General features: G+C 40.7%; 1 protein-coding gene across 3 annotated transcripts in view; it reads left to right on the top strand.

The window, feature by feature from the left end:
* Nucleotides 1-969: 969 nt before the first annotated feature.
* INTS6 (integrator complex subunit 6) overlaps nucleotides 970-26,016 on the top strand; it is a 46,007-nt gene continuing 20,960 nt past the window's right edge. For 2 of the 3 annotated variants that reach the window (XM_075421166.1, XM_075421186.1), the window contains exons 1-4: nucleotides 1,073-1,508; nucleotides 1,747-1,824; nucleotides 2,590-2,739; nucleotides 21,640-21,729. In XM_075421166.1, the coding sequence (XP_075277281.1) occupies nucleotides 1,398-1,508; nucleotides 1,747-1,824; nucleotides 2,590-2,739; nucleotides 21,640-21,729 (429 nt within the window). In that variant the 5' untranslated portion in view covers nucleotides 1,073-1,397. Of the gene's footprint in view, nucleotides 1,020-1,072; nucleotides 1,509-1,746; nucleotides 1,825-2,589; nucleotides 2,740-21,639; nucleotides 21,730-26,016 lie in introns of those variants that run through there. The other variant, XM_075421176.1, reaches the window with a different exon arrangement.

Genomic DNA, 26,016 nt, shown 5'->3' on the forward strand with positions numbered 1-26,016 from the left:
TGTTGATTTTCCCCTAAGTACCGAGCGAACGGCCAGATCACGTCTCTGGGAATTCGCCACCAAAACGGTACCGAACGCTCGTTTCCCACACCCTAAACCCGGTGGATGCGACGGACGCCGCAAGGACCGCCCGCCAGGAGCCGGAGCTCCCTCCGCCAGCGAGCCCCCCGCTCCCCCGCCACCACGGCCGGCGGGGGCCCGGCCGACCCACCCGGGGCTGCCTGCCCGGCCTCCTAAGCCGAAAGGGTTCCCTTCCTCCGGCTGAGGGGGAAGGACCCGCCGGGGCAGGCGGGGACTCCCCGCGGCCCGGCCCCGCCGCGGCCCGGGGACCTTCCCGCAGCCTGAAGGAGAGCGGCGGCGCCCGCCCCCTCCGCCCCGTGACTCACCCTCCCGCTCCCGCCGGGGACGAACCGCCGGAGTCACCGCCCCGGCCGCCGCGGGGGAGCCTGTGGCTGCCCGCGCTCCCCTGAGTCCTCCCCTGCCGCCCTCCCCGGGCGGCCACCGCAGGCGGGCAGGGCCGGGCCGGGCAGGGCGCTGCCCCCGCGGGAGGCGTCACCCCGGAGCCCCTCGAAACAGCGGGGGGAGGGTAGCGGTCGGTCCGTCCGTCCGCCTGTCCCCGCCCGCGCTGCCCCGCTCCCCCTCAGCTCTGTGTGTCCCCCCCCCCCCATTTTTCCTGCCCCGAGAACGCTCATCGCAGGCACGGCGCCCCCCCCCCCCCCCCCCCCCCGCCACCGCGCATGCGCGGCACCGCCGCTCCCCCTCCCGATCCCCCACCGCCCTCTCCCTCAGCGGCTCCAGCCGCCCTCCCCCGGCGATTTGAATATGCTAATGAAGTGGTTACGGGGCGCCCTATGGTGGCGCCGGGAGGCGGTCACGTGGGGCGGGGACGTGTCCTTCAGAGGCGGGCCCCGACCTGCCCAGGCTGCCTTAAAAGCGGGCGGCGAGCGAGGAAGCGCCTCAGTCAGAGAGAGAAAGTGCCGGGGTGGTGGGGTTGCGGCTGCTCCGCCTGAAACTTCTGAGTAACATCAACAGGGGGAGGGGAGGGCAGGGTAGGGCGGGCGGTGGAGGAGGAAGAAGGTGGTGGCGGGGGGGGAAGGTTAAGCAGCAGCGCAGCCCTATCCGCCTCTCCCTCATCAACCAGCCTGTGTCGGGCTGAGCAGGCCCCTCACACAAAGGAGGGCAGGGCAGGCAGGGCTGACCCCCCTTCCCCCCCGCCTCGGCAGAGGGGCAGCGGGGAGGCGCCCCTCCCCGTGCAGAGCACTCACAGCCACTTACTCCTCTCCTGTCCCCCATCTTCTTCTTCTCTTCTCCCCCCCCCCCCCCCCCGCCCCGCGGTTCTCCCCTCAGCCCCCCGCCCGCTGTCCATGTAGCCGCTCGGCCGCCGGCCCCTCCGCACTATGCCCATCTTACTCTTCCTGATAGACACGTCCGCCTCCATGAACCAGCGCACCCATCTGGGCACCACCTATCTGGACATAGCCAAAGGCGCTGTAGAGACTTTCATGAAGGTACCGGCTCTGCCTTGCGAGAGGAGGCGAGAGGGAGCGAGAGTGGCTGCGCGGGGAGGGGGAGGCAGGGCGCGGGGGGCTGCCTGGGCCGGGGGCGCGGGGCGAGTCGGGCGGGAGGGAGTGCGTGTGTGTGCGGGCAGGGAGGGGAGGGCCGGGCCGAGCCGGGCCGGGGGGGCTCCGGCGGCGGTGGCGCCGCCGCCTCTCCGCTCACCCTCTGCTTTGTCCCCCCGCGCCGCAGCTCCGAGCCCGGGACCCGGCCAGCAGAGGAGACAGGTACATGCTGGTCACTTTCGAGGAGCCTCCCTACGCTATCAAGGTAACCCCCGCCCCGCCGCCCCCTCCCGCTCCCCCCCGGCTCCTTCCGGCCCCTCCGCGCCGCCGCGGGCCGCTGCCGGCGGCCGCCCCCCCGCCCGCCTCGCCCGGGGCTGCCGGCGGTCCGGGGGAGCTCGGCACACACGGGCTCCGGCGGCGGCGGCGGCAGCGCTGACATCAACATGGCCGACATATTTCCCCGCCGCCCCCCCCCCCGCCGTGTGGTGTGTGTGAGCAGCAATGAACTGTGGGGGATATTTATTCAAGTTGGGAGAAGTGACAGCAACTCCGAGGAGAGTTCGGCTCGGGAAGGGGCGAGAGGGGGAAGGAGCGACTTCGTCCCGGAGAGCCCGGGCTCGGAAGGGGACGGGGCTTCCCTCGCCCCCGCCGGGGAAGGGGGCGGTGGGGCCGCATGACACAGGACGGCGAACCTGTTGGAGGTCGCTTCGGAGCGCGGCCGGCTTCCGTCTGGGACGGGCGGTGGGAGAGCGGTGTAAATAGCTTGTAAGGTTTTGTGTATCAGGGGACTTCACGGAAATTTGTCCCGTGGAACAAATCGAAAACCTGCGTTTGACGGATGGGGAGTTCTAAGATTTAAGAGAAATGCATCTCTTCGGGCTTTATGGATCTACACTAAATATTAGCAACTTCCAAGGTGTTTTGTTAGCGATTGTAGTGAGCTGCATGCAGCAAAGAAGGCACTTTGTAGCCTAACAGGAAAGCAGAGCTCACACCTGGAGAATAAATCTTCTCACGTTTCTCTTTTCAGGCTGGCTGGAAGGAAAACCATGCAACGTTTATGAACGAACTGAAAAACCTTCAAGCTGAAGGACTTACGACTCTTGGCCAGTCCTTAAGGACAGCTTTTGATTTATTAAACTTAAATAGATTAGTAACTGGCATAGACAACTATGGGCAGGTAGGTTGACTATTAATAGGTGGAGAAATTGTAAAACACAAACTTCCCCAGAGACAACAATTAGCCAGTTGTCCAAAGTGACATCTTCATTAAATACTTGATATGGGGGCTTCTTCAAAAGTAAGCAGAGCTCAGAAAGTTTGAAGAAATGCAGTCACTAATTATAGTTTAGTACCCAACTTTTCCTTTCTTTTTTTTTTTTTTGAACTTCAGTTATTCCTCAGTGTTTAAACTCCGATATAGCCTCCAAGTTGACCTTCTCAGTTGAACTTTGTCTTTTTTTCGTATCCAGTCTACGTTTCAGAGCTGCAGCTGGTGAGCCTTGTGGGGTCATGAAAACTTTGCTTTCTCTGTACAGTGCTGTATAATCAATTAAGTACAGTTTGGGAGATGAGTCGTTTTTCTACAGCACTGCATGTCCAAAAGTACTGGATGGAGCACAGCTTTTTCAAAACTCTTTCTTTCCAATGAGTTTACTGCAACTTTTCTCTGCATATCTGTATTTTTATAAACCTGCCTGTTGTATCAGAGCCTTGAGAAGCTGTGCTTTTTCTAACATTGGTATTACAGCTATCCCTTTAGAGTAGGTCTTCTTTTCGGGGTGGCCCAACATTCTCTTGCTCAGTAGTATGAGCTACTAAGAGACAGGAACTCTAGGTTAAACATGTGCTTTAGGAGGTGTACCCAGTTCTTTCTGGCACTGTATCAAGTCCTGGATTTGTTTAGCATAAAGGACATTATTAGTATTGGACAAAGTATATCGTGTATGTTTCATGTGGGACATACTAACTTGATTCTCCCCTTTTCATTTGTTGTTCTCACGTAGTGCTCCCTTTGCTATCTGAGGATTAGTTACTGCTCTTGGTAATTAACATGGGAATGTGGTTGTGAAAATGTCCCCTTTCTCCCCTTCCACTTTCCAGTCTAAGAAGAGTCTATGTGATAACATACTATGTTTGTTTGGGAAAGAAATTTCTCTCTCATGTTGCATTGTATGGCTTTGCCACTAGGTGATGAAGTGAGCCTAAACATTTTTAAAATGCCAGTTTAGTGATGAAACTTAAAAAAAAAGTGCTAGTTCCACACATGGTTATTTTTTTGTCTATTACCATCTGCTGTCCTCTTATACATCTGTGTGCTAATCTTTCCCATTTTCTGATGTTTTTGTTTAGTTATATGAGCTATACTAAGCTTTTTTGAACACTTATCACTGTAGGCACACCCACAAAATACTTGCGCTTTCCCATTGCTATGGATAATTACAACACTCCAATTAAACCCATGTCAAATAATTTGCTCTAAGTGAACCAGCTGTGCTCAACTACTCAATCAAGTGGACAGTGGAGTTCTCATAACTGCTTTGACTTGCTAGTAGTGTTCATTACTGCAAATAGCTGCTTTTTTGTCTGTGGAGAAATGACTTTTTCTGTCTGATCTGTTTTGGTTACAAGTCTCTGTCTGGGATTGGGTCCACCCTTGCTTATGCATGTTTTTTTCTCGGTTCCACATCTGGGGCTAGCTGTTGAAGAGGCGTTCACGTGTGCAGTCAGGTGACTAAATAGAAATTCTAGCTCTTTTTAGTGTCTGCAAAAGTAGATGAATATATTGCAAGTGCTGGGTCATCTGCTGCTGAAGTCACAGGTTCCCATTTTGACTCTACTAATCAAAGTAGCATTTTTTCGTAAGTTTGATCAAATTCTGGAGCACTTAACTGGTCCTTCAGCGCGCTCAAGATGAGATCCAGGGCTGTTAGGTTTCCTTAGCTTCACATTGGCTTTGAGCACTGCTTATCCTGTCAAATTCCTGTTGTTCAAGTCTACTGCGTAAAGCTTGCTTAAGGTAAATGGTTATTGAAATGTACATGGTATGAGAAATTTACAAACTCAGGATAATAAAAGTGATCAGAATGCTCAGTTGCATTTAAAAGAGTTTTCACTCAGAACACAAAGTGCTGATCCACTTTTTTTTAAAGCAGTTACAAATATTAAGACCATAAAATACTTGAGTAGTTAAATATAGCAGACATGTTTGAAGAGTCATTATCTTAAGAGTGGGAGGAGAAGATGATTTTATAAAAATGCAGCATGTAGATGATCTTAGGTGTGGTACTACGTGAAGTAATTAATCTAAACTTTTATTAAGCTTTTCTCTGGCAAATTTCCCTGGCCTAACATCTTTTGACCATCACGCTTGGATTTTTTTGTGTATTGACAAGCTTTGAATATATTGTGAAGATCTGCTTGTTTCACATGTATGAATTGTAAAACAGATTTTTATTATACGTACAAATGACAAGACGTGATACAAGCTTGATGGGATTGTCTGGTTATGTCATCCAACGGCATGATGTCTTGTCCCTCTGCTGAGTATGAACTGTTTGTTTAAATGGTGGTGTGACTCACTATGCTTGATTTCTTTCAAAGTAGACCAAAGTTCTCCATCAGCTGACTTCATGAACAAGAGTGATGGCTGAACGGTCATTCTGAAATTGAGTAAAATCTCCTACTTCATATTTTCTTGCAACATTGATGTTTGGGTTTTTAATATGAGTATTTGTCATATTACTTTTTCAGTAAAGAAGTACAGGCTCAGTTGCTCATGAAGATTGAGTTACCGAGTGTACAGCTGTATTAGCTGATCACAGTATTTCACATTCAGATCTTAAAGGGACACTGTCAACACACTGATATTATCAAGAATCTGGAAGATTTTTTTTCATAAGCTGTTTCTGATATTAATGCTATGGTGTGGCTTTATAAACCCTTTGTCTAACCTAGGGTTGTTAGATGCACATTTTTGTGAAGGTTTTTGTCAACAACAAAAGATTTTGGAAAGTACACATATTTTAAGGTGACTGTTTAATTTTTACTGCACTTTCAGATTGATAAATTCTGTATTATATTGCTTGAATCCAGTAATAGTTATAGTTTTTTCCCCCACAGTATGCTTTGCGCTGATTGTGATAGTAGAAGAATGAACCTTCAAATAGGGTGTCGGCTTTTAGTGTTTGCTAAAAATAGTGGTCCTCTTCACCTGAATTTTTATAGAAAGCTTAGGAAAGAATATAGGATTTGGATGTCTTCAGGAAGAAAACAATTTAAACCTGTGAAGGTTCAGTAAGGGCTCTCTGTCACATCACACAAAACATTGTACTTCATTAGCCCAGTTTGCACTTCGCTAATTGACTTTCATATTTTCTCCAGTTCAGCTTCTCCATTGTTTCAGATAGTCTGAAATACCTAGCCTTTTGCTAGCTGATTTTCTGTTCTCTTGGAATACGCTCCTAAATCTTATAGCTGTGGCTGGTTCAGCAACGTATCTGGAGTCACAATTTAACAATAGTTTTGTTTAACAATAGTTTTGAGTAGGGCAAACATGCAGCTTATTATAGTTGATGAAAGGGTTGAATACTAGTAGATGTGTTTCTCTTTCTGTGGAAACAGAAAACATGAACAGTGTAGCTAAGACCAGCAAAAATGTAAACGGTTGAGTTGAATCATCTATGTACTTCAATTATTTGCAGTTTGTAGTGAAGTTTCGAAGACTGAGCTCGGAGTCAAAGGTAGGTAGAATATGTACCAAGGGTGTTTTGATACTCACGTGCAAACAACCAAGGCAGCTCTACCAAAATGGAATCTGATGGATGTTTGAAATTGCTAGTGCTCTGATTCTCTGATACCCCGTGTGTTTCACCTTGCCTATTGTAATTTGTGTAATGAAGGTCTTGTACTGTTTTTTTTCAGCAGTATTGCATAGAATGAGGTTTGAGAGGATAACATGCACTTATCTGAGTGGATTTCAAAGTGGTTGAGTTGATATATCAAGGTATTTTTTTCCAAATTTTCTCAGGGTGAAATTTCATTTTAATATTGCAGCTAGAAATGGTGCTTTCCAATAACGTAAGCTTTTTATGAGCTTTTTATCTCACTAGAGTACCTTGCACGTATTCTTCAGCATCAAAATTATTATTGATATGGTAAAACTGGCTTAGAGATGAGTTTAACTTTTAAACAAATTTGATGTAACAAAAGTACATGCTAGCTTAGTTGTTTGGAAACAGAAAAGCCAACTAAAATGCTGCTGTAATCCAGGTGGATTTGGGATAGGTATTTTTCATTCACAATGATAAGGTGTTCTCTGAATTTAGACTAATACAAGAAATGCTGTTCTGATGACTTACCAGGCTGTGCGCAGTCTTGGTGAAAGCCTTTTTTTCTGCAGTGCACTTCACATGTACAAAAGCATGACTAAGATATTTTGAGGCAAACTAAAATCCAAATGGAATTCGACTGATGAAGAGTATTTTGGAAACTTAAAGAATATGTTAAGGCATGGAAAGACCTATTTCTGTCCTGGAAGTTGGAAGGTGTTCTGCACGTAGTGGCATTGTTTTTAAACACCACACATTTTTCTCCATGAATCTTATTCATACCATTTATGACCATCAAATAATACAATCTTAGGCTAACTGCTACTTTGTAGTTCTCCCTGAATGTATGGTTAGGCTCATTTGTAGCTACAGCAGCAGTGTTGCTGATGTGTTCACCCATTAAAACTTAGTGTTGTTCTGTAGAGATCGGCATGTTTTGCCAGAATGGCTTAAATACTGCAGTATTCCAAATACATGTAAATAGCACACCTAGGAGATCAAGTCTAATTGTGTTTGTAGGCACATGAGAGCTTTAAGTCACACATTGTATACTGACTTCTTGCTTATGTGCTTATCTGTGTCTAAGATCTGCTGAGTTTAAAAAAGGCCCCAGCAATCACATATACAAAATATTGCCCCCTAACGTTGCATACATTTTGCTTTTGCAGTGATATATTCAGTTTTCTTTAAATTTTTGAGCAGTTTTATTTTCCAGTTGTTTTTTTTGAGGTTTGTTACGGGATTTCCTTGCTCTCAGAAGTCAAAGACCTTCAAACATGACTTTTGTGTTGGCATTTTGGGGTCAGAAACACTGCACTGGAATGGCCTGTGTTGAGTGTGCATCCAGATTTGCAACCAAAGTTTAGGTTAGTGTTTCCTGCTGTGTCATGCTGGCATGGTTGCACAGGCAGTTTGCTTCTTATGTTGGTAGAGGCAGAGGTTTGCACTTCTAGAGCAGCTCTCCCATTCTCTGTTTTTTTCCCCCCCTGCCCCAACAAAACCACATGGGAGGATTTCAGACAGTAGCAACCAACATAGTAAGCTTAAGCATAGTAATGGCAGAAATAGGTATAAGGAAGGATTTCTCAGTCTCCTGTTTTCTGTGGAATACAAATGGTTTTAATGTAAACCTGTGTGCCTGCTAATATCAAAGGTCTCTATGTGGAGTGCTGGTGAAAGGCAATCTTTCTTACCTCCTACATGATGAAATTCAGCATATTTCTTCCAATTTATACTTTTTAGGCTCTAACCTTTAAACACAACATCTTGTTCGCTGTTGAAATGTTTGTAATTTTTAGTTAGTTTTGTTTTATAGTATCCTTTAATGAGAGCTATGGCAGGCATTGTTGCAAGTGTTTTTTCACGTTGTGAGGTGGAACTGCATGCCTTTCAGCTTTCCTGGAGCAACAGGGTTCACTGAAAGTCTCAATAGTAATAATCACATCAAACTTAGGTATTCTTAAAATCACTTATCTAGTTCTAATCCAGTATATTTTAAAAGAAGAATTTGAAACAAACAAACAAAAAAAAGCTTACACAGTCCTTTATTTTTTCCAGTTAAATTTTTCTCATCAATCTGTTTTACTATCAGAAAGAAATGAGATACCTTGTCATGTTCTGAATATCAAATATGCCTTGACCACTTTGAATCTTGAAGCGCTCGGTATTTCCATAAATTTGTTTTGGAAGGGGCAGTGCCATAACGTGTTCATTGTGGCTTTGATTTTTAGGGGTCAGGTGAATGCAGTCATGCCGCCAAAGCTTAAGCAGGTGATACAGATGTCTGTCTCTAGCTGATATTCTTGGATTCACTAAAAAGTCATCAGAGAAAGTCTGAGGATGGTTAGGAGTACCAAAATTTTATCTCTTGCCTTGACTGTCTATCTGGAACAGTTAATTTGCCTCAGGTCATTGCAGAATCCTTGGATGTACTGGCTTTATTTTTGGGGTGTTTAAAGGTACGTGCACCATAGTCGAAGTATTCTTGTGTCTTTGAAATGTGTTTGCACTTCATCACAGCCGATTGTCAGGGAGGCAAAGCAAATACATGCAGATAGAGAGACAGGAGTTTGGTTATCTTATGAAGCACAAGTATTTATTTTTTTTCCCCAGTGTGTCCATAGTTATGTTTATTTGCTTTAAGCTTGTTTTCACTTTTCTTACTGAATATTTACATTCAGTCTTGGATTTCTGTTGTAGACAGTCCATATCTCTGGAGCTTGAAAGGAAGAACTGTTATTTGTATATGTGTCTGAATTTTAATTCGGCTGAGGCTCAGTTGAAACTCTGATTGTGTTGCTTGAGAGTCTTGCTTGTGGTTGTTTTTTTCTTGTAGTGCGTTCTGTACCTTTAACAACACCGTGACTCTTTTAGCTCATAGAATATCTTCCACTTAAAGAATGTATTAAGGGTTCCACTTCATGTTGTGTCTGGCCCTTTTTTCAAGTTGTTTTCACCTGTTTATGGAGCAGATTGGAATTTCGTGTGATCTGTGAGTGTTAGTATCTAGCTAATACAGAACTGCTGTCAAATGTCCAGTTTGCATTGTGTGGCTGTGGTGCTATTTTTACTTTTCAAAAGTGTGGACTAGTCTCATTTAAAGAAAAATTAATAATACAGATAGAATATAATGGTTATATGTGTATTTAGGATAAATCTTTCATATGCATTAAAAGATACTTGATTTTTTTTTAAGTGGACTAGCCTGTGAGCTATAGGAGATTTCTGATCATCCTGTAGTATATTTCCGTGATGTTTGCAAAGGGTATTGGATGTTCATGGAGTATTTTCGATGTATCAGCATATTTTTACCATTATAATTCCAAATATTGACAGCAAACAGGATTTCACATTCTTTATTATTGCCTATATATTTTATAAAAAAAAAAAGGATGTATTTAATTGCTCCGGTACCGTAAGGTTGGCCCCTAGTGGACCAGGTTTTAAAAAAATGTGTTGTGTAGGCAATTTCAATCTTATGTTAATGAGAAATCAAGTATCTGTTATCAAAGCACCTGTTGTTTTCGTTCTAGAGATAGTGTCACTTGCCTCAGTTAATTGACTTGCCCTAGCTTACATAAATCTACAGTCCACAATAGATTTGAGCCTAAATTTTTCCGGTGGGGAAACTAGATTAATGCCTACAGCTGCATTAAAATAGACAGGTAAGAAGTTGCTGGCTGCAAGATATGATACTAACCTTACTCAGGAACCTTGAGTGACTATGATTGGGACGCTTAATAAGACTTCTGGTTGTATGTGAGGACAAGAAGATTTGTCAAAATCTGATACAACTTTAGTTATTCTAATATGGGTGGTAGGTGTGGATCTTGCAGCACTGCAGTGGTAGATAACCAGAATAGCAGATAAATAAGTGTTGATTATGTCTCATATAGTTCCATGGCTTTAACATCAAAGGTCTTTTAGAAGACTGATTTAGCAGGAACTGCAGTGCAGATGAGGTCTCTAGTATGGGGTTTTGACAGTGATTCAGGGACATGTGTATTGAAGATAATGCTTAATGTCGTCTTGTTGACTTGGCTAGGAAACTTTTAACCGAATAATCACATTTGATGTCTGCTCAGTGTAGCCGCTCCTGTTTCCTTTAATTTGTAGGGGGTTTTCTGTCTACATGTTACTGCTGCTGCTTGTGGAGAGCAGGATGTTAATCTGATTTCATCCAATAATAATGTTAGAGGATAAAATAGCTGAATACACTGTGCATTTTGTCAATGACTCCTTGAGCCAAAAAGCTACATTAAACAAATCCAGAATATTTGTTGTTGGAATCAATTTAGGGCACTGACATTCTTTTTTGATGCTCAGCCTACAGAATGAGTGAAAAGTGGCCATCTCTTTCTTCCACTGATATGCCTTCCCCTCCCCCCCCTCGGGGCTTTGAATCCCAGAATGCTGACTTGATCGTATGTGTCACTCTGTAAGACATATCCAGTCTAGCTGCCTGCTCTGCTCCTGAAATTACGGCCTCTCACGTGCTTGTAGTTGTGCCAAACTTGAAGCAAGTGATGAGCGTGGTAAGAAAATAAATCAGTGATTCAGATCCTAAATGATCTGGACTGTGAACTGTAATGGTTCAGAATCTGTTTTAAAACAGCTAGGTTGCTCCTGCTGTAGTGGTGATAAACTCCGGGAGGGAGTTGTGGAGAAGTCTTGGGGCAGTTATTCAGAAGAATTGCCATAAGGCCATGAGTCAATAAGCTACTTTCAGTCAGCCTGTCAGTACTCTAGATTGATAATGACCAGAAAGGTGAACAGAATTTTGTATACAACTCTATTTTTGTTTTTTCCCCTTGTTTGTTGTGGGTTTTTTTGTGTGTGTGTGTGTTTTCTCTACTCAGTGTGCTGGCAACTGAAATTCATTATGCTTCTCCAGTGTATGGAGAACAGAGGCCTAGCTTAGCACTGTGAATTGCACTGACTGAGCCAGGACCAGCTATGTAAAGTCATTGCTGTGAAGCAGAAAGGCTGCAGTAATTAGGGACTTGATCCAGGGCTTGACAAGGTCAGTTATTTTTGGAATAAATCAGTCAGAAGTATTTTTAGGAAATATGACCAAAATGATCTTTAAACCCATATTCTTTGGGGCCGAGTTTAAAGCTATATTTGGTACGGATGGTTGTTGTAGCTTTTTTTCCTTAAAGTTTATAAAAGCTCAAATATAACCTATTTTTAGCAGCCTGCATTTACTGTATTCAGTCAAATAACTTTGAAAATCACCAGAATTTGTTGGTTAATTTATCCAATTTCAGATGATTCCAGTAGTGATACATTTACTAATCTGTAACTACCTGATAAGGTGCATCCTTTTTTAAGTGACAGCTTCCATTACCTTAAAAATAATGTTCAAGTTGTGATCACAGTTGCTTTGCTGCTTATATATTTCAATTAATTTAATGTAAGGGAAAGCTGAAGTTCTTCCCTGTTTGAGATTATCATATGTGTCACATCAGTGCTTACATGTTTCAAATGTTAGTGACTTTTTGTTCTTCATTTCAATGCCATTCTTCACTGTTTAGTTAGTTGCTGGAATTCACTATGTATGATCTCCATTCTGTGTGGTGGTGTTGTGTTTTTTTGAGAATGTCACATAATATGTAATTGTCATAAATTATGAAAGATTCGAGGACTGAATTGTTTTTGAAACTTACCAAGGACCTTATCCAAATTGGAGCACTTAGAAGTTAATCAAGAAGTTATCACTTATATAATATGTTATTTAGAACTCAATTAAATTTGTTCTTAGATGAAAAACAGGACAAACCTTCGTGCTAAACTGGCATTTTTGAAACTCTGACTTAGTGATGTTGGGAACTCTGTGATTTAGGCACATGAAGACATCAGTGTATCTTGGGTTTTTGATGTCTTGGTAAATCCTACCATGTATTCATCATTCCTATATTGTTCAGTATGAACGTAATCTAAAAATGCTTCCTTAACACATACACCTGCTGTTTTCACACATGCAGTATTCAGTATGGAAGTTTTGCATTCCAAAATGATTGTCTCTTGCATTGAATCTTGTGTTCAGGCTGCTTTGGGTTGATTGTTTTTGTTTTCTTGCTGTTAATTTGGTTTTGTTCTTAGCACAAACTTTTTGAGTAGAATTCCCAAATGACTGAAATTGTGCAATTAAGTAGTCTTTAAACTGTACATTCAGTGCCAGACTTGGGAACCCATAATGTATGAAGTGATGAGCATCTTTAAAAATGATACTAAGCACAGAGAATTTTTGTTGCATGTTTCAAGGTGGATACGCAATGAAATCGTTGCCTATAGAACACAAGCTTGCAAGCTCAGGCAAAGCAAGCAGCTGATATGCTTACATATGTTTCTATTGGACAAAGGGTTTGGTGTCATTTTTGTTATGTAATTCAGATAGCTGTTTTGTCTCTGTAATATTTTTAATTATAGTAAGTGATATCTGACTAGATCTTTGATTTTTCGGGTAGAGATTCCAGACTGGGCAGGCCAGGTATATATGTTTGGAGCTTCAGTAGTTAATTGAAGCCATAAATGGTTATTTAAAAAAAAAATGCTTAGGAGCAAAATACTGAGGAGTAAATGGCTTTTTTGTCTGATTTATTTTCCTAGATACCTTGAATTTCCTTTCCTGAAGTGGAACTTATATAGCCTATGTTATGGGGATAGCAGTTGTTTCAAGAATGTTCCCTTCATTCTTATATTCTATAACTGGTGTGCTGAGCAATTTAATTTCTGGCTCAGCTTTAGGAACAGTCTGCTGTTGCACTTGTGTTCTGCATTGAAAACCTTTTGCTAACTGTTTTTTTTTTTTCCTTTCCCTGTTTTGTTTAAACCTGCAACTCATTTTTTCCAGTCACCTGAAATACAGAAAGCTTCAGTCATACCACCAAATCAGTGTCCTAACTGTGTGCGCATAAATCATTTTGTCTACTGCTAATCTGTAGTGCCAGTAAGGGATGAAGCAAAAACCATGTAACTACCTTGTAACCCTCCACAGATGTTTCATATAGGAAACTGTGATTAGTGCATGTCTTGGGCATCGGGGTAACTCTTAGGTATTTGTAATATAGTTAACTAAAGAATTGTCTAGGATGTGAATAATTACTCTGCATATGATAAATTTGCTGTAGCCTATAGGGAAGGATAGCTGTATTTAGGTTTTGTAATCTTCTCACCTCATGGAGGAAAGGTCTTTTGTGGTAACCATCCTTACTGCAAAATTGTTGCCATTGCTACCCTGACTTTCAGAGTGTGAGCAAGTGTGGGAGAAATCATGACTGCTTGAACAGCATTTTCCATTTCCTTAGGGGAAAAGATGATGAGTTAATAGAAGCATGAGTTCAGACCTTGATAAATTCTAGTAGACTTTCTTAAAACTATTTTTAAGGTCTTCTCCAAAAGCAAGATAATTTGAGATAGATTTCTGTCTTTTAGCTTCAAAAGAGAAGGGAGCGTGTGTGTCTGGAATACATTGAATGTTTGTGGCTGAGCTGTCCAAAAGGTGGGCAATCGGCAGCAAAAAAGGGAGAAGTAGAGTGATAGTATGTGCTGTCACTGGTGTCAGAAGCCCTGAACTAACTTGGAATAAATAGAGTTAGATCAAGATTTTAGGGTTCAGTGACCGATTACTACTTATTTGTACTTACACAATCGTTTGGGTATACACAGCTTTAGAAAATAAGTATTTACCTGTTTATATGTATTTTGAGGTAGTATTCAAACACAACATGCCTCACGTTTATCCCTATTACTCAATCACCTCATATAAGGATAGATTTTATTAACTTGTGCCCCCTCTGCTGGCTAGTTTTCCAATTACAAAGTAAAAATACAAGTTTATGTAGATGACGTACTCTCTGGTATGCTATTTTGGCCAAACATCAGTTTATAAAAGTCTCTTTTATGGGGGTAAAGCTACAATGAAAACTTGTGAGTCCTAATTTGTGAGAGTCAGTGGTGGTGTTGAGAGATGGTGTTTTCATAGTGTATAGTTATTGTCATGGTCTCAGTCAAGATTCCTTCAGCGTTTGTCAAACCTGTTTCTTTCCCTCATTCTTCAGTTGAAGAGATTTGGTGTTTTTACCCACCCCATGTGTGTGTGTATTGCTTCATATGCAGAGGAACTAGGTCTTTATGGTTCTTGGGACTAGAGAGGACTACACTTTGAGCTACTAAAACCTGCTACTGTCACCTACATTTCTAATAGAAGTAATTTGCCCCTTAAGATGTAGAGAGATCTCTTCTTTTGGGTGTAGTAAGGGGCTCTCTCAAATTACCTTTAACAAGTGATTAATTTGTCTGTGTTCTTCCTGAAACCTGTCTTTGAGGGTGAGGTCGTATTCCCAGCTACTAGCACAAACGGGAGGTAGATCATCCCTGTATACAGCAGGGAGAGCTAAAAGGTGTCAGTGTTATGACGGGGCATGTATGTCCATACTGCAGATGTTTGTGGATTAGAGTTAATGTTAAGAATCCTCCTGCAGTCCTGCAGCCCTTTCAGAAAATTACTGGGCATATTTTCTTGGTGGTAGTGTAATTCCTGGAATGGCATTTTATTAGGTTGTTTCCTAAGATTCCAATCTGTGACCAATCTGGCATCTGTCTCTGCCATGAATCAAGCATCAAGGGAGATTTCTGTTTTATGTTAAAATTTGTTTTATGACTTGAAGACTTCATAACTGACTTCAAACCAGTTATATTCTGTGTAAAACTCAAACTGGTTAGAGAAACTTTCATTCCTTTTTCTTCTGAAGGTTCTGAAAGTGGTCTTGAAATATATCCACTGTACAAATATGTGATCATCTTCTAGTAAGACAGAATTGCTACAGAATTGCTACCGCTGCAAAACTGCATTATCTGTTGAATAATCAACAGCATTAAGGGAATATATCACAATCTTACAGATAGCAAAACACAGACGAGTTAGCAACTTTCTTTGTGCGTGAAGCCTGGCTTGTCAGAGATCTTAATCCTGTGCAGAATTCCACTACGTTCTTCAGCTCTTGTTCATTCAGGCTGGAATTACAGAAGTCTCTCTGACACTGAAGTGGTTTTCATTCATAGGGTCAGTTTCTGTTCTACAACAGTCATAACAAATAAACTTACATATGGTTTCAAAGCTGTTTTTATCATGCAGGATCAGTCACTTGGATAACACCATGATGCAGTTTAGAGGTGTGGTACTCCTCAGTCTGGCCACAGAATCATGGAGCTCTTGTGGCATATCCTACCAGAAATCAGATTTATCAAAGCAAGTGTTGTAGAACCCGACTGCTGCTCTTGCTTCCCACCCCCCCTCAGCGTATTCTTCCTTGCATTCTGATAGATCACCGAGTTTCACAGTGTGTATGGGCTAAATATTAATTAGGTGATATGCAGCATAGCTTCATCTGGGAAAGCTTCAATTTAAAGCCATTTTGGTTATTATCAAGTAGCAGGAAAGAGTTTACTAATCTACTGCAGTAGAAAGCATATTCATTCCTGAGTAATGTAGTGAGTACATATGTGTACATGATTATGGTGCATGTCTACATACATCTGAAACACCTTTCAGGCAAATTAGTTTTTGTGAAGAGTTATATTGCCAATTATGATTTCACTAAAATATTACTATGACGTCAGTGTATTCAACTGCATGATGTGGGAAACAATCATGTGAATGCATAAAATACAATTGATTCTATAGGTCTTCACAACTATATTGGTTGGTTCTGCAGGGATAATAGAAAATAGTCAAAGTTGATGAAAGCGTGAGTGGGACAAGTAAGAAGTTGCACAAGATGCTACACTTATGTGGCTGACTGTCAGAGCATAGAGCAGCTGTTAAGTACCTCTCTGTACTTGATTGATAGTGTTCTGCCTTGAGCAATGCAAGGGAAAGTCTCTAATAAATGTTAAATTAATGTTTTAGGCACTTCATGATTTTGCTGAAGCGTAGCAGAAGTTCCTAAAATACAAAAGATAAATGAAAATTATGATGGATTTGGACAATCTTTTTTAGTTTGTTGAAATTCAAGCTTAGTGTATTAGTATTTTTTAAGCTGTTACCAGTTTTTAAAAAAATTAGCTTTAAAGCTAATACTTTTGCTGTCATTTTGCCTTTTAGATTTCATTTTAAACTGTTGTTTTTGAACAATGGTTGCTCACAGATTCTCATGAGCATTTATGAGAATCTTGACCTTTTAAATTCTAAAAAAAATGATTAAATTAAAAAAAATGATAGTGCACTTTTGTGTTTCCTGGTCATATAACTAAATGTACTGGCAGTTAGAGCTGATACTTCTGAAAATCAAAAGGCTCTGCTGAGATAATATATTGTATGATGAATGTGCAATACAACTTCTGTTAAATTTTGTGATTTATTAATATGAAGATATTCGATTGTGATCTGAAAATGATTTTTTCCAATTATTAGTAATGTTTTCTGTTAAAAATATGCACTTTATTTCAGTTTACATGTGTTGTCAACTTCTAGCCTTTCTTGGGCATGAAGCTTTTGTACTCACTCCTAAATACTTTTAATAGTAGTTGTTTTTTGAACATGTCATTTTTAGTATCTGACTTGGCATTTTTTGGTCGTGTTTCTACCTCAGCTATTTTGCAAGTTTTTCAACACCTCTGACTCTGAAATTACTGTTTAAATGTGTGCATTGAGATAACAGTAGTCTTAAATCCATTTTCTCTTACTGCATGTATAATATTGTATACTTGCACATCTAAAGGTCACCATACCTCTTGAATTGCTTCACATGTAAACTTTGAGAAAGAAGAAAAAATATCCATGAATGTATTAATCAGTCGTGCTGAAACTGGTTGCTAAGCTTACTTGCCTATGAAAGTGAGTTCTTAGTTTTGAGAGTCTTAACCAGATGATGATGTGACTTGATGATTTCATACACTTCTGGCTTAGAATCATAGAATAGTGTCATAGAATGCTTTGGGTTGGAAGGGACCTTTAAAGCTCATCTAGGTCCAAACCCCCTGCAGTGAGCAGGGACGTCGGGCTTGATCTGAGGCTCCCTCTGAAAGCATCACGTAAGCTGGGTTGGGCTGCCTGGGCCTCTTGCTGTGACCCCGTGAGAGCGGTGCGGAGCTCGGCGGTGCTCACAGCTCTGAATTTGTGCTGTGTTGTCTGAGACTGAAGAAATGGCAACCGACGTAACTGAGTTGCTGTGTGATTTGGAACAAAGAGTCGTGAAGCTGTCAAATTCTTCAGAAGAATGCATGTTGTGTAACAGATAAGTTAATTTTAAGGCTTTGATTCTCTGCTTACTCCATTTTAGCCTAGCAAGCTTGCCAGATTGCCCTGGTATTGATGCTGATTTTTAAATAACTTTCTTCCAAAAAGCAGCGTGTGGGGTTTTTGTCTCCTTGGTGCATATCTGCCCTTGAAAATGCAGATTGTAGGTGAATGAAAAAACCCTCTGGTACCACATTACAATACTTGGTGGTTGAACAGGGTGATCACACAGTAAAACCTTAGGTGCTTCTTCCTTAGTACTTTTTTCACCACTGCTAGGAACCTTCAGAGGAAAAGCGTATTATTGAAAAGAACTTGCAGTCAGGTGACTCTAGCAGCTATTTGGACTGAAAAGGATTCCGAGTGAGCGGGTTTGCCTACATGACACAATTAGCTGAAGTCGCTGTGGGAGCTAGTTGCCACTGAATTTTCAGCTAGAAGAAGAAGTAATATTTAGTTTTTCCAAAATACTTGTTTATAAGCAAATCTATTTAAAAATAGATGTTTAAAATAAAATTTGAAAATACTTTTCAATTTACTGTAGCCTGAGTTGTAAACTGGGACTCAAATTTCCAGAGTTTAGAAACTCAGCTGCTATATTTAGACTCTACAATGTTTGTCCACTAGCAGTGATTATAATCTGTCTGAAAACAGATAACCCAAGAACAGAAGTATCTTTGCTTGTGTTCTTGTCAGAATAGGCCTGTATAGTGCCAGTTTAAATTGTGAGTGATGCCCGTGTGTTTCCCAAGGTATTGGTACCGAGGCCGAGTTGACCTTTACCCCACTTGAAGAACTCAGGGTTTCTCACTTTGTATCTTTGACTTCCCTGCGTGGGAGCGTAAGATACTAAAATTAGCTGCTGGATTATTTTTGCTTTTGAAATGAACAGAACCTCTTGGTGATTAGTTAGTTGCCAGAGTAAGTTGTAAACAGGTTTGTTATTTACACCTTGGTATGATGAGCTGATTTCCAGTGCATTTCAGCATACCTGTAAGCTTCCAAAGAGCTGGGAGTGTATGCTCTGTCACTCACTGTTTCACTACGTAACTAACATAATTGAGCTGTGCTGAACTGATTTCACTGGTGTTCAGTCAATGGTTTTGCTACGTATTTTGAAGAATATGATTTTTCCAAGATGTGTAAATATGTAGTGGTTTATTTTAACAGTATATTTCTAAAGGAAAAGCAGTAGAAAAAAAATTGATTGAAATGAAGTTCTAAAACAATAATTGACAAAACTGCTGCAGTTTATTATTTAAAAAAATTGGGAAGTGTAAGACTTCTGGAATTTCATTTTGCCAAATTTACTGAAGCATTTCTGAGTTTTGAGACCTTATGTAAATAAGAGATACTTTTTTTTGGGAATACTTGACTTCATACTGGTTTTGTATGCCTTCCTATAACTAAGGCGAGGAGTAGGGTCGGAAGAGTCAGTGGTGTTCTTTAAGAATTAATGACATGGAAATTTTTAGTCAAAAATAGTAAACCTAAATGATAGACATTTTATCTGAAATTCTTCCTTGATATAGTCTAGTGATGTTACTGCTCCTTTAGGTGGAGCATAGATTCTCATTTTGTGTTTCTGAATTGCATGGAGCTGTGAACCTAAGTACAGTTAAGTGAACTCAGCACTATTCTCTTGTCTTTAAATAATTCAGTGGTGAATTGTGTACTCTGACTTGATTTCATAAATTCTTTCTAGAAAGGATAATATCTATACCTGCATTGATGAGTTGGTGAACTCAAGATTACTGTATTTTCACATCTAACTGGTGAAGAAGAGATTTCAGGGGGAAACTCCCTTAAACAGGTGTGAAGTATCTTGCAGCAGTGCCCTGCTAGTGTTTCCACAGTTATCGTGTAGATGATACATGTGGAAATGCGAGTTACTGTCTTTGGGGTCATTGATTCTCAAATCCGTTGTTACTCTGGCTACAAATGACTGTTGTTCTTGTTCTGGTAAAAAGAGATTCTTGGTTTTGTAAGTACGTTGCTGTATGAGTTGATTCGTGACGTGCTATGTTGGTGATCATCCATTGTACAGGTAAAATGCTTGTGAAATTGTAAAAGATAGGCTGAAGATGAAGTAATTTCTCCCTCAGACATTTTTCCGGGGGGGGCGGCCTCAAGCTCAGAATATCTTGTTTCCTTCGTTATCATTTCATAATCATTCTGAGCGCAAAGGGTTTAAATTCAAGATGGGTAAAATTGAGAAAGATTGTAGTTGAGGTACACAAAAGTGTTTAGGATAATGAGGTTATTTGGATGATAGGGGTTGTCGGAGACTAAATTTTTAATACTTATATTTCAAATTGGACTTGAATATTGATTGCTTATGATATTCTAAATCTAAAATATTGTTATTTTTATCAATTGTCAATTTATTTGTACAATCATTTATGAGCAATAGGATTAAAGTATTTTTATGCTCAATATTAATGAGAACAATATCCTTTTCCTCTGGTTAGAAACCCTGCTTTCAGTATTATTTCAGTGCAATGTAATTAGCTTCCAGCTGATGTTTTGCAGTTGTGGTGAACTACTAGTTGGCAGAATAACATACCATAACTATTCTTCACAATTAAATAAAGCTAAATATTGTTAGGAAATTATTTTAATTAAAATGGAGTGTATTTGAGAATCCTTAAATTCTTTTGAGTAATTGTTTAAATTAGGTTATGAACTAGCTTAGCTTTCATGGGAGAGATTGATCTTCACTGTTTCATTTTATTTTTGCATATTTTTATCTGTAGTAACAGTATGCTATTCTGAAAGAAAAATTTAGGATTTTCACTAAGGTTTGAGAAGACATCGAGCAAATAACTTTTTAATTTTTCTGTGGGCATAAAGTGATCACTGTAAGTGTTGTGGTGTCACTTCAAGCTGGACACCCCTCACCAAATCTTTTTCAAATTGCTAGGTGGTATTTCTGTTCTAAGTACACGATCAGTAGATAATCCTTTATATTAAATGGGTTCTAAAAAAGTGGATTTAAAAGGTCTTTTTCCCTGTTAGTTCTGTCTCCATATTTTTAGAGTATACTGTAAGCATTCATGAGATAGTTTGTATTTATAAACAGAACTAGGATGTGGGTCTAGCTGTATTTTTCTGTATTGTTTTCTGAAGAAGGAAAATAAGGCCTTAAGCTTGCAATAGAGAGAGAGTAGGACCCAGCAGACAAAAGCTTGTGGTGGCTTTTGTCCAGTCCATCTTTGACCCTAACTAGAGTGGAATGGGCTACCTGGGCTTGGAGTTGACAGGTGCATGGATTACTGAGATCCTCTTTTTCAGGAGGGACAGAAGTCTCCTAGAATACTGGCAGCAGTATGAAAAGGGAAGTGCCAATAGCAAACCAAGTTCTTTTGTTACAGCTAAACTAGTTGAATGTCTTGGTGGGATCACAGAATGTCTTACCTTGTATATGTTTCTATCTTAAATGGTTCATATAGAAAGCTTATCTATTTTTCAAGTGTTTGTTTCTGAAGTAAGTTTGCATGCATGGTTGAACAACTTTGCTCAAAACATAACTGGTACTATTCATGTCAGAGTTTTCCTTAGTGCATAGAGTATTAGTTCTTACCTGGAGATTGTGATCACAAGGTACCATGCAAATGCTTTAGTTGGTCACACGGTCATTAAATCACGCATAAAATCAACCCTGGAGTAGAGGGAACTGGAAGTATCTCTGGTTTGAAGAGACAGTTGCTCCTCTAAACTGTTGCTAGTTTGGCAGAATACTGCGGTACACGTTGTTGAAGTCCTGTGTTAACAATTTTTGCCGTGTTTTTGTATGCATTTGTTGAATACAGATATATTAAGTGTCTGGCTCTACAGGGCCTAACTGCAAAAAGACTCAAAACCCCATAGCACTATACTGCGTAGTACAGGAGAATAAATACCTCAGGCCTCATTGTGGTGTTGGTGGGTATCAGTGGCTGTTTAATGACTGAACAGAAGCTTACAAATATGGTGCAGCATTTTAAGTGAAATTGTTTTTTTCCCTTAGGGACGAAACCCCTTTTTTCTGGAGCCAGCAATAATTATAACAGTTACTGATGGAAGTAAATTAACTACTACCAGTGGGATACAAGAAGAGGTAAGGTCTGACCTCTGTTTGCAATCATGTGGGCTAAACATGTTCAAATACTGTGTGCAGTAGGAGCGTAAATGACTTCTCAAAAGTAAGCTCATTAGTAGCCTAAACTTATATCTTTTTTGCTTTTAATTTGTGGTAATTTTATGCAGTAGTACTACAAAAATCTGAATAGCTCTTTTTCCATGTCACAGGTGACAGCAGCATGTAGTAAAACTGTTGGCCTGTTGTAGACTTGGCTAGCTGTTTCTATCCAGGGAGTTCATGGCTATTCAGATATGACAGCAGAAGAAATTCATTTGTGTAAAACATGTGTGTCTTCAACTGATCTAGATATAAATTCTTTATGTATAGACCCAAATTAATGTATTGATTTCCCAAAGGATGCGGCCACTAGGGAGTATGTGAAATATAGACTGCTTTCACACTGGGCTCTTAAAGTGATTATAATCAAATCAGTAGCATCCTTATAATCCAAGATAAGAGCTGAAGAAAAGTATTGCAAATTAAATCTGTAGAGCAGTTTAAAACACCAGATCTTAATACACTGCAATGCCTGTTCAGACATCTGGTAAACTCGGATCTATAGCAAATGCTGAGACACTGAGCTATTTTAACTTACTGGCCATTTTGAATTCTTTCCTTGAAAAGAAGGAAGAGGTGACTAGGTATGGAGTTGGTCTGACCAGCTCAGATCCTATTCCATGCAGTAGTAAAACCAAACAACAACAACAAATCTCTTAGCTTATTCCTTTTTCAGGGAAAAGTTTGGTATCCAAAGGTCTGTTGTAGGGCTTAAGGGGAGGATTCGGACTTTTCCATGTGGTGCACCACATTTGACTATACATATTAACTTGTCATACATTGCTGTTCATTAGTTACTCGAATTTCTCCTAATCCTCTATTGTAGCACATTCTTACGGCACTTGCAGAAGTTGTTTGTAAGGAAAGTGGTATTTTAATGTTTTTGTAATGTGTCTGACTTAAAGGAAGAAAGTTGAATGACCTGATAATTCTATGTGGACTGCTAACAAATAGCCATAGTCAGTAACTGAAAGGGAATGCCTTCATCCATGATACCAATAAAACCTCACTTTAATCGTATTTTTTTTTTACCCAATAAGCTATTTTCAGCTTAATCCAGTGATTGATTTGGTATGGTCCAAAAATACTTGAGTAGAATAGCAGCCTCATATTTACAGGGATTATCAGCAAGCAAGTGTTAATTAAACAGAGGATAGCGTGACATTTTTGGAGCCTTCTACAACATTCAGTGCTGTTAGCAGCAGAATGCTGTTTTGTTTTTTTAAGAGCTAATTGGGTAATCACTTAGCTGTTTAAGTCCTTTCCTGAGGAGAAGCGATTTCTCTGCTGTCAGATGACTAACTTGTAAAATGTGACATTGACGTTCTGGAGTGAGAGACACCGAGATGCTCAGGGGATGAAGCAAATGACATCTGGGTAGAGGTTGAGAGCTGGGTTTGTTCAGCCTTTAGACGAGAAGACTCTGGGGGTGAGGGGTGTCTTACCACCATCTGCAACAGCTTAATGGGGGAGTGAGCCTGGCTTTTCTTGGAGGTGCACAGGCTGAGATGTGAGGGAATAGCTGTAAATTGTACCTTGGGAAATTCTGATTGAATATCGCAAAAAAATTTAACTGTATGGGTGATAAAACACTGGCATAGGTTGTCCAGTGGTTGTGAGATTTGCATTGTTGGAGATGCTCACAACAGAGCTGGACAAGGCCCTGAGCAATCAGAAGGCTCTGGACTGTATAACCTTCACATGTCCTTCTAATGTACACAGTTCTATAATTCTGCATTACATTTCCTTTCATCTTACTCATTTATCCAAAATTATTTACAGAAGAAAGCTCTATTGGCTGTCACGAGCTCTTTTTCTTACAGCAAGCATCTGGATTTTTTCATAGCCAGTGATTTTTTTTTTGTGTGTGTGTGTGTTCCTTTTTCTGCAAATGTAGGTACAACATTTTCACCTTAGTTTTCACAAGAAGACATCTTCTTACCATCAGGCAAACATTTGGTCACACATTCACATCTTTAAATTGTTGCAACTTATGTTGAGAAAAGGGTTTTTCTGGTGACTGCTTTAATCTACTAAATTTAGGCTTTACTCATGAGCAGTGCTGACTGAAAAGTGTGTACTATGCCCGGAGTTTTAGTGTCATGATTGTGACGTTGGGCCGAGTTTGGTACTTAGATGATTTGGTGATTGCTAAACTACGTTCTAGAGATGCAGAATCTGCTCTACTAATGATAGTGAACTAATGATTTCCCGGTAAATGAGCAAATTTAAAGGCATTGCCTTCTGGAGGAACTGAAAGTGACTGTTGCTCTTACTTCCTGCAAGACAAAATGCAAGCTTTTATTCATGTATTTACAGGGTATATATTTCATACCCAGCAATGGATGTGATTTTTTTTCCTCTTTTGCCATAGCTGTACTGGTAGGAACGTCCTTAACACTATCAAAGAGCAGGGAAACAAAGTATCCAAGGGTGCTTCTGTCTTTCAGGGATCATCTTTTTCTTTTGTCAACATGTGTCCTATTGATCAGAATTTTTCTTAGTGTGGCCTGAGCATCCTTTACAGTTACCTCTCCAGTTATACATGCAGAAATGAAGCAGGATTAATACAGTAACACCACCCTGGAGATACAGATATCTGTTGTTGCTCTTCTATTTGATAACAAAGCTTTTCGGTCACTTTCAAATGTCTGTTCTGTTCTTTGGGTTTGACTTTGGAGAGGCTTTTCAGAGTTGGTGTTGGAAGTGATCATACCCCGCTGGCTAGGACAACAGTGTTTTTACTTCCTGTGTAAGGTTCTTATCATGGACTGAGGCAGTATATTTTTAGGTCCTTTAAAATGTACGTACAAGAGAATGGACAGAACATTGTTTTTAAAAAGCCTATGAAGCCAGCGTGGAACCTGGAGGCAAGTTTTCTCAAATCTTTGTCATTCAGGTGAACATTTGCATTCTTACCAATGAAATCAGCTTTATCACTGTGGGAACACTGTCATTTGCCCTAGTGTGAAGCAGTCAAGCTTAAATCCTGCTTCAGAGCTCTTGTGGAATTCTTCAGATGTCCTGTTCCTTTGTGGAATTTAATACAGGTTTTGCAGATAAAGAGCCTTAACCGTTCAGCACTGCCATGTCTCTGATGGATGTGGTTCCTCAGACTGAAGACAGAGATGATGCAATTATCTCCAACAGCACAAGTTAGTAGGATTTTCAGTCCTGTCGCTTCTGACACTGACTTCTAATGCACCAGTGCCAGCGTACTGAAGAGTGCCAGCGTACTGAAGAGTGCCAGTGTCAATTCTACTTCAGCATTGCACGTTGACCAGAATCTTCCATGGATTCAGTTGTCCCAGTCATAACGTGAGGAAGGGATGGGCTCCTGCTGTTGGAATACCATCATTAATTGTCTCATGCTGTGGACTCCTCGTAGGGTGGCTTTTACTTCTGGCCTGATCCCTCATATTTGGTCTTAGCCCTTTCCTGATCTTTCTTCTAACAAGTGTTTAATTGCTTGAGGGGATTTCTCTCATTCCTCTTTGTATTATGAAATAAAACATGATGGTTCTCCGGTTTTGCAGCTGCTGGGCTATCTTCCCTTGTCTTCCTTCTACATACTCTCTGTTTTAAGAGAAAGCGTTAAGCTCCTGTTTGCAAGACTGAAACTGTGTTGTTGACCAATTGATACATTCTGATTAATGATTATGCAAGCAAAAAGCATGAGCAATGCTGTTTGGCTTCTGTATGTTGTCATTCTTCTGATCTTGCAGTTATAAGAGACTCTTACAGGAGGAATCGGTGATTTTTTTTTTTTCCTGACTCCTCATCCCAGAACTGTTTAGCATTGTCACATTGATCCTTCCCAGGGTTGATGATCTTGCATCCCTTAACTGTAACAAGTGGCAAAGTCCTGCTTACTTTCAAGAGTAATCAGGAAGAGTAAATGCTCCATAATGTTTTTAATTGTAGTTCTTCCAGCTAAAAATCTTGATTCCCAAACAAATTCTGCAGGAAATATGCGGCAGATCTCATTAGATGTATGTTCCCATCCTTCCTTACCCACGTTATTCCTGTTGGCAGCAGTTGCCAGGATCACAGCATTTGGCACTGGGCCCCAGAGCTTGTGATGTGTGGATTCTGTGTAACTATCGGCTCAGTGTGCGCTTGCTCGTGGTTAATGCTAGCATCGGAATGGCCAAGTATATCATGTTGTTGACATGGTGTGTCAGTTGACTTGCTGTCTCTCTGTCT

The sequence above is a fragment of the Opisthocomus hoazin genome, chromosome 1, assembly GCF_030867145.1.
Source record: "Opisthocomus hoazin isolate bOpiHoa1 chromosome 1, bOpiHoa1.hap1, whole genome shotgun sequence".
In the NCBI taxonomy this organism is placed as follows: Eukaryota; Metazoa; Chordata; class Aves; order Opisthocomiformes; family Opisthocomidae; genus Opisthocomus; species Opisthocomus hoazin.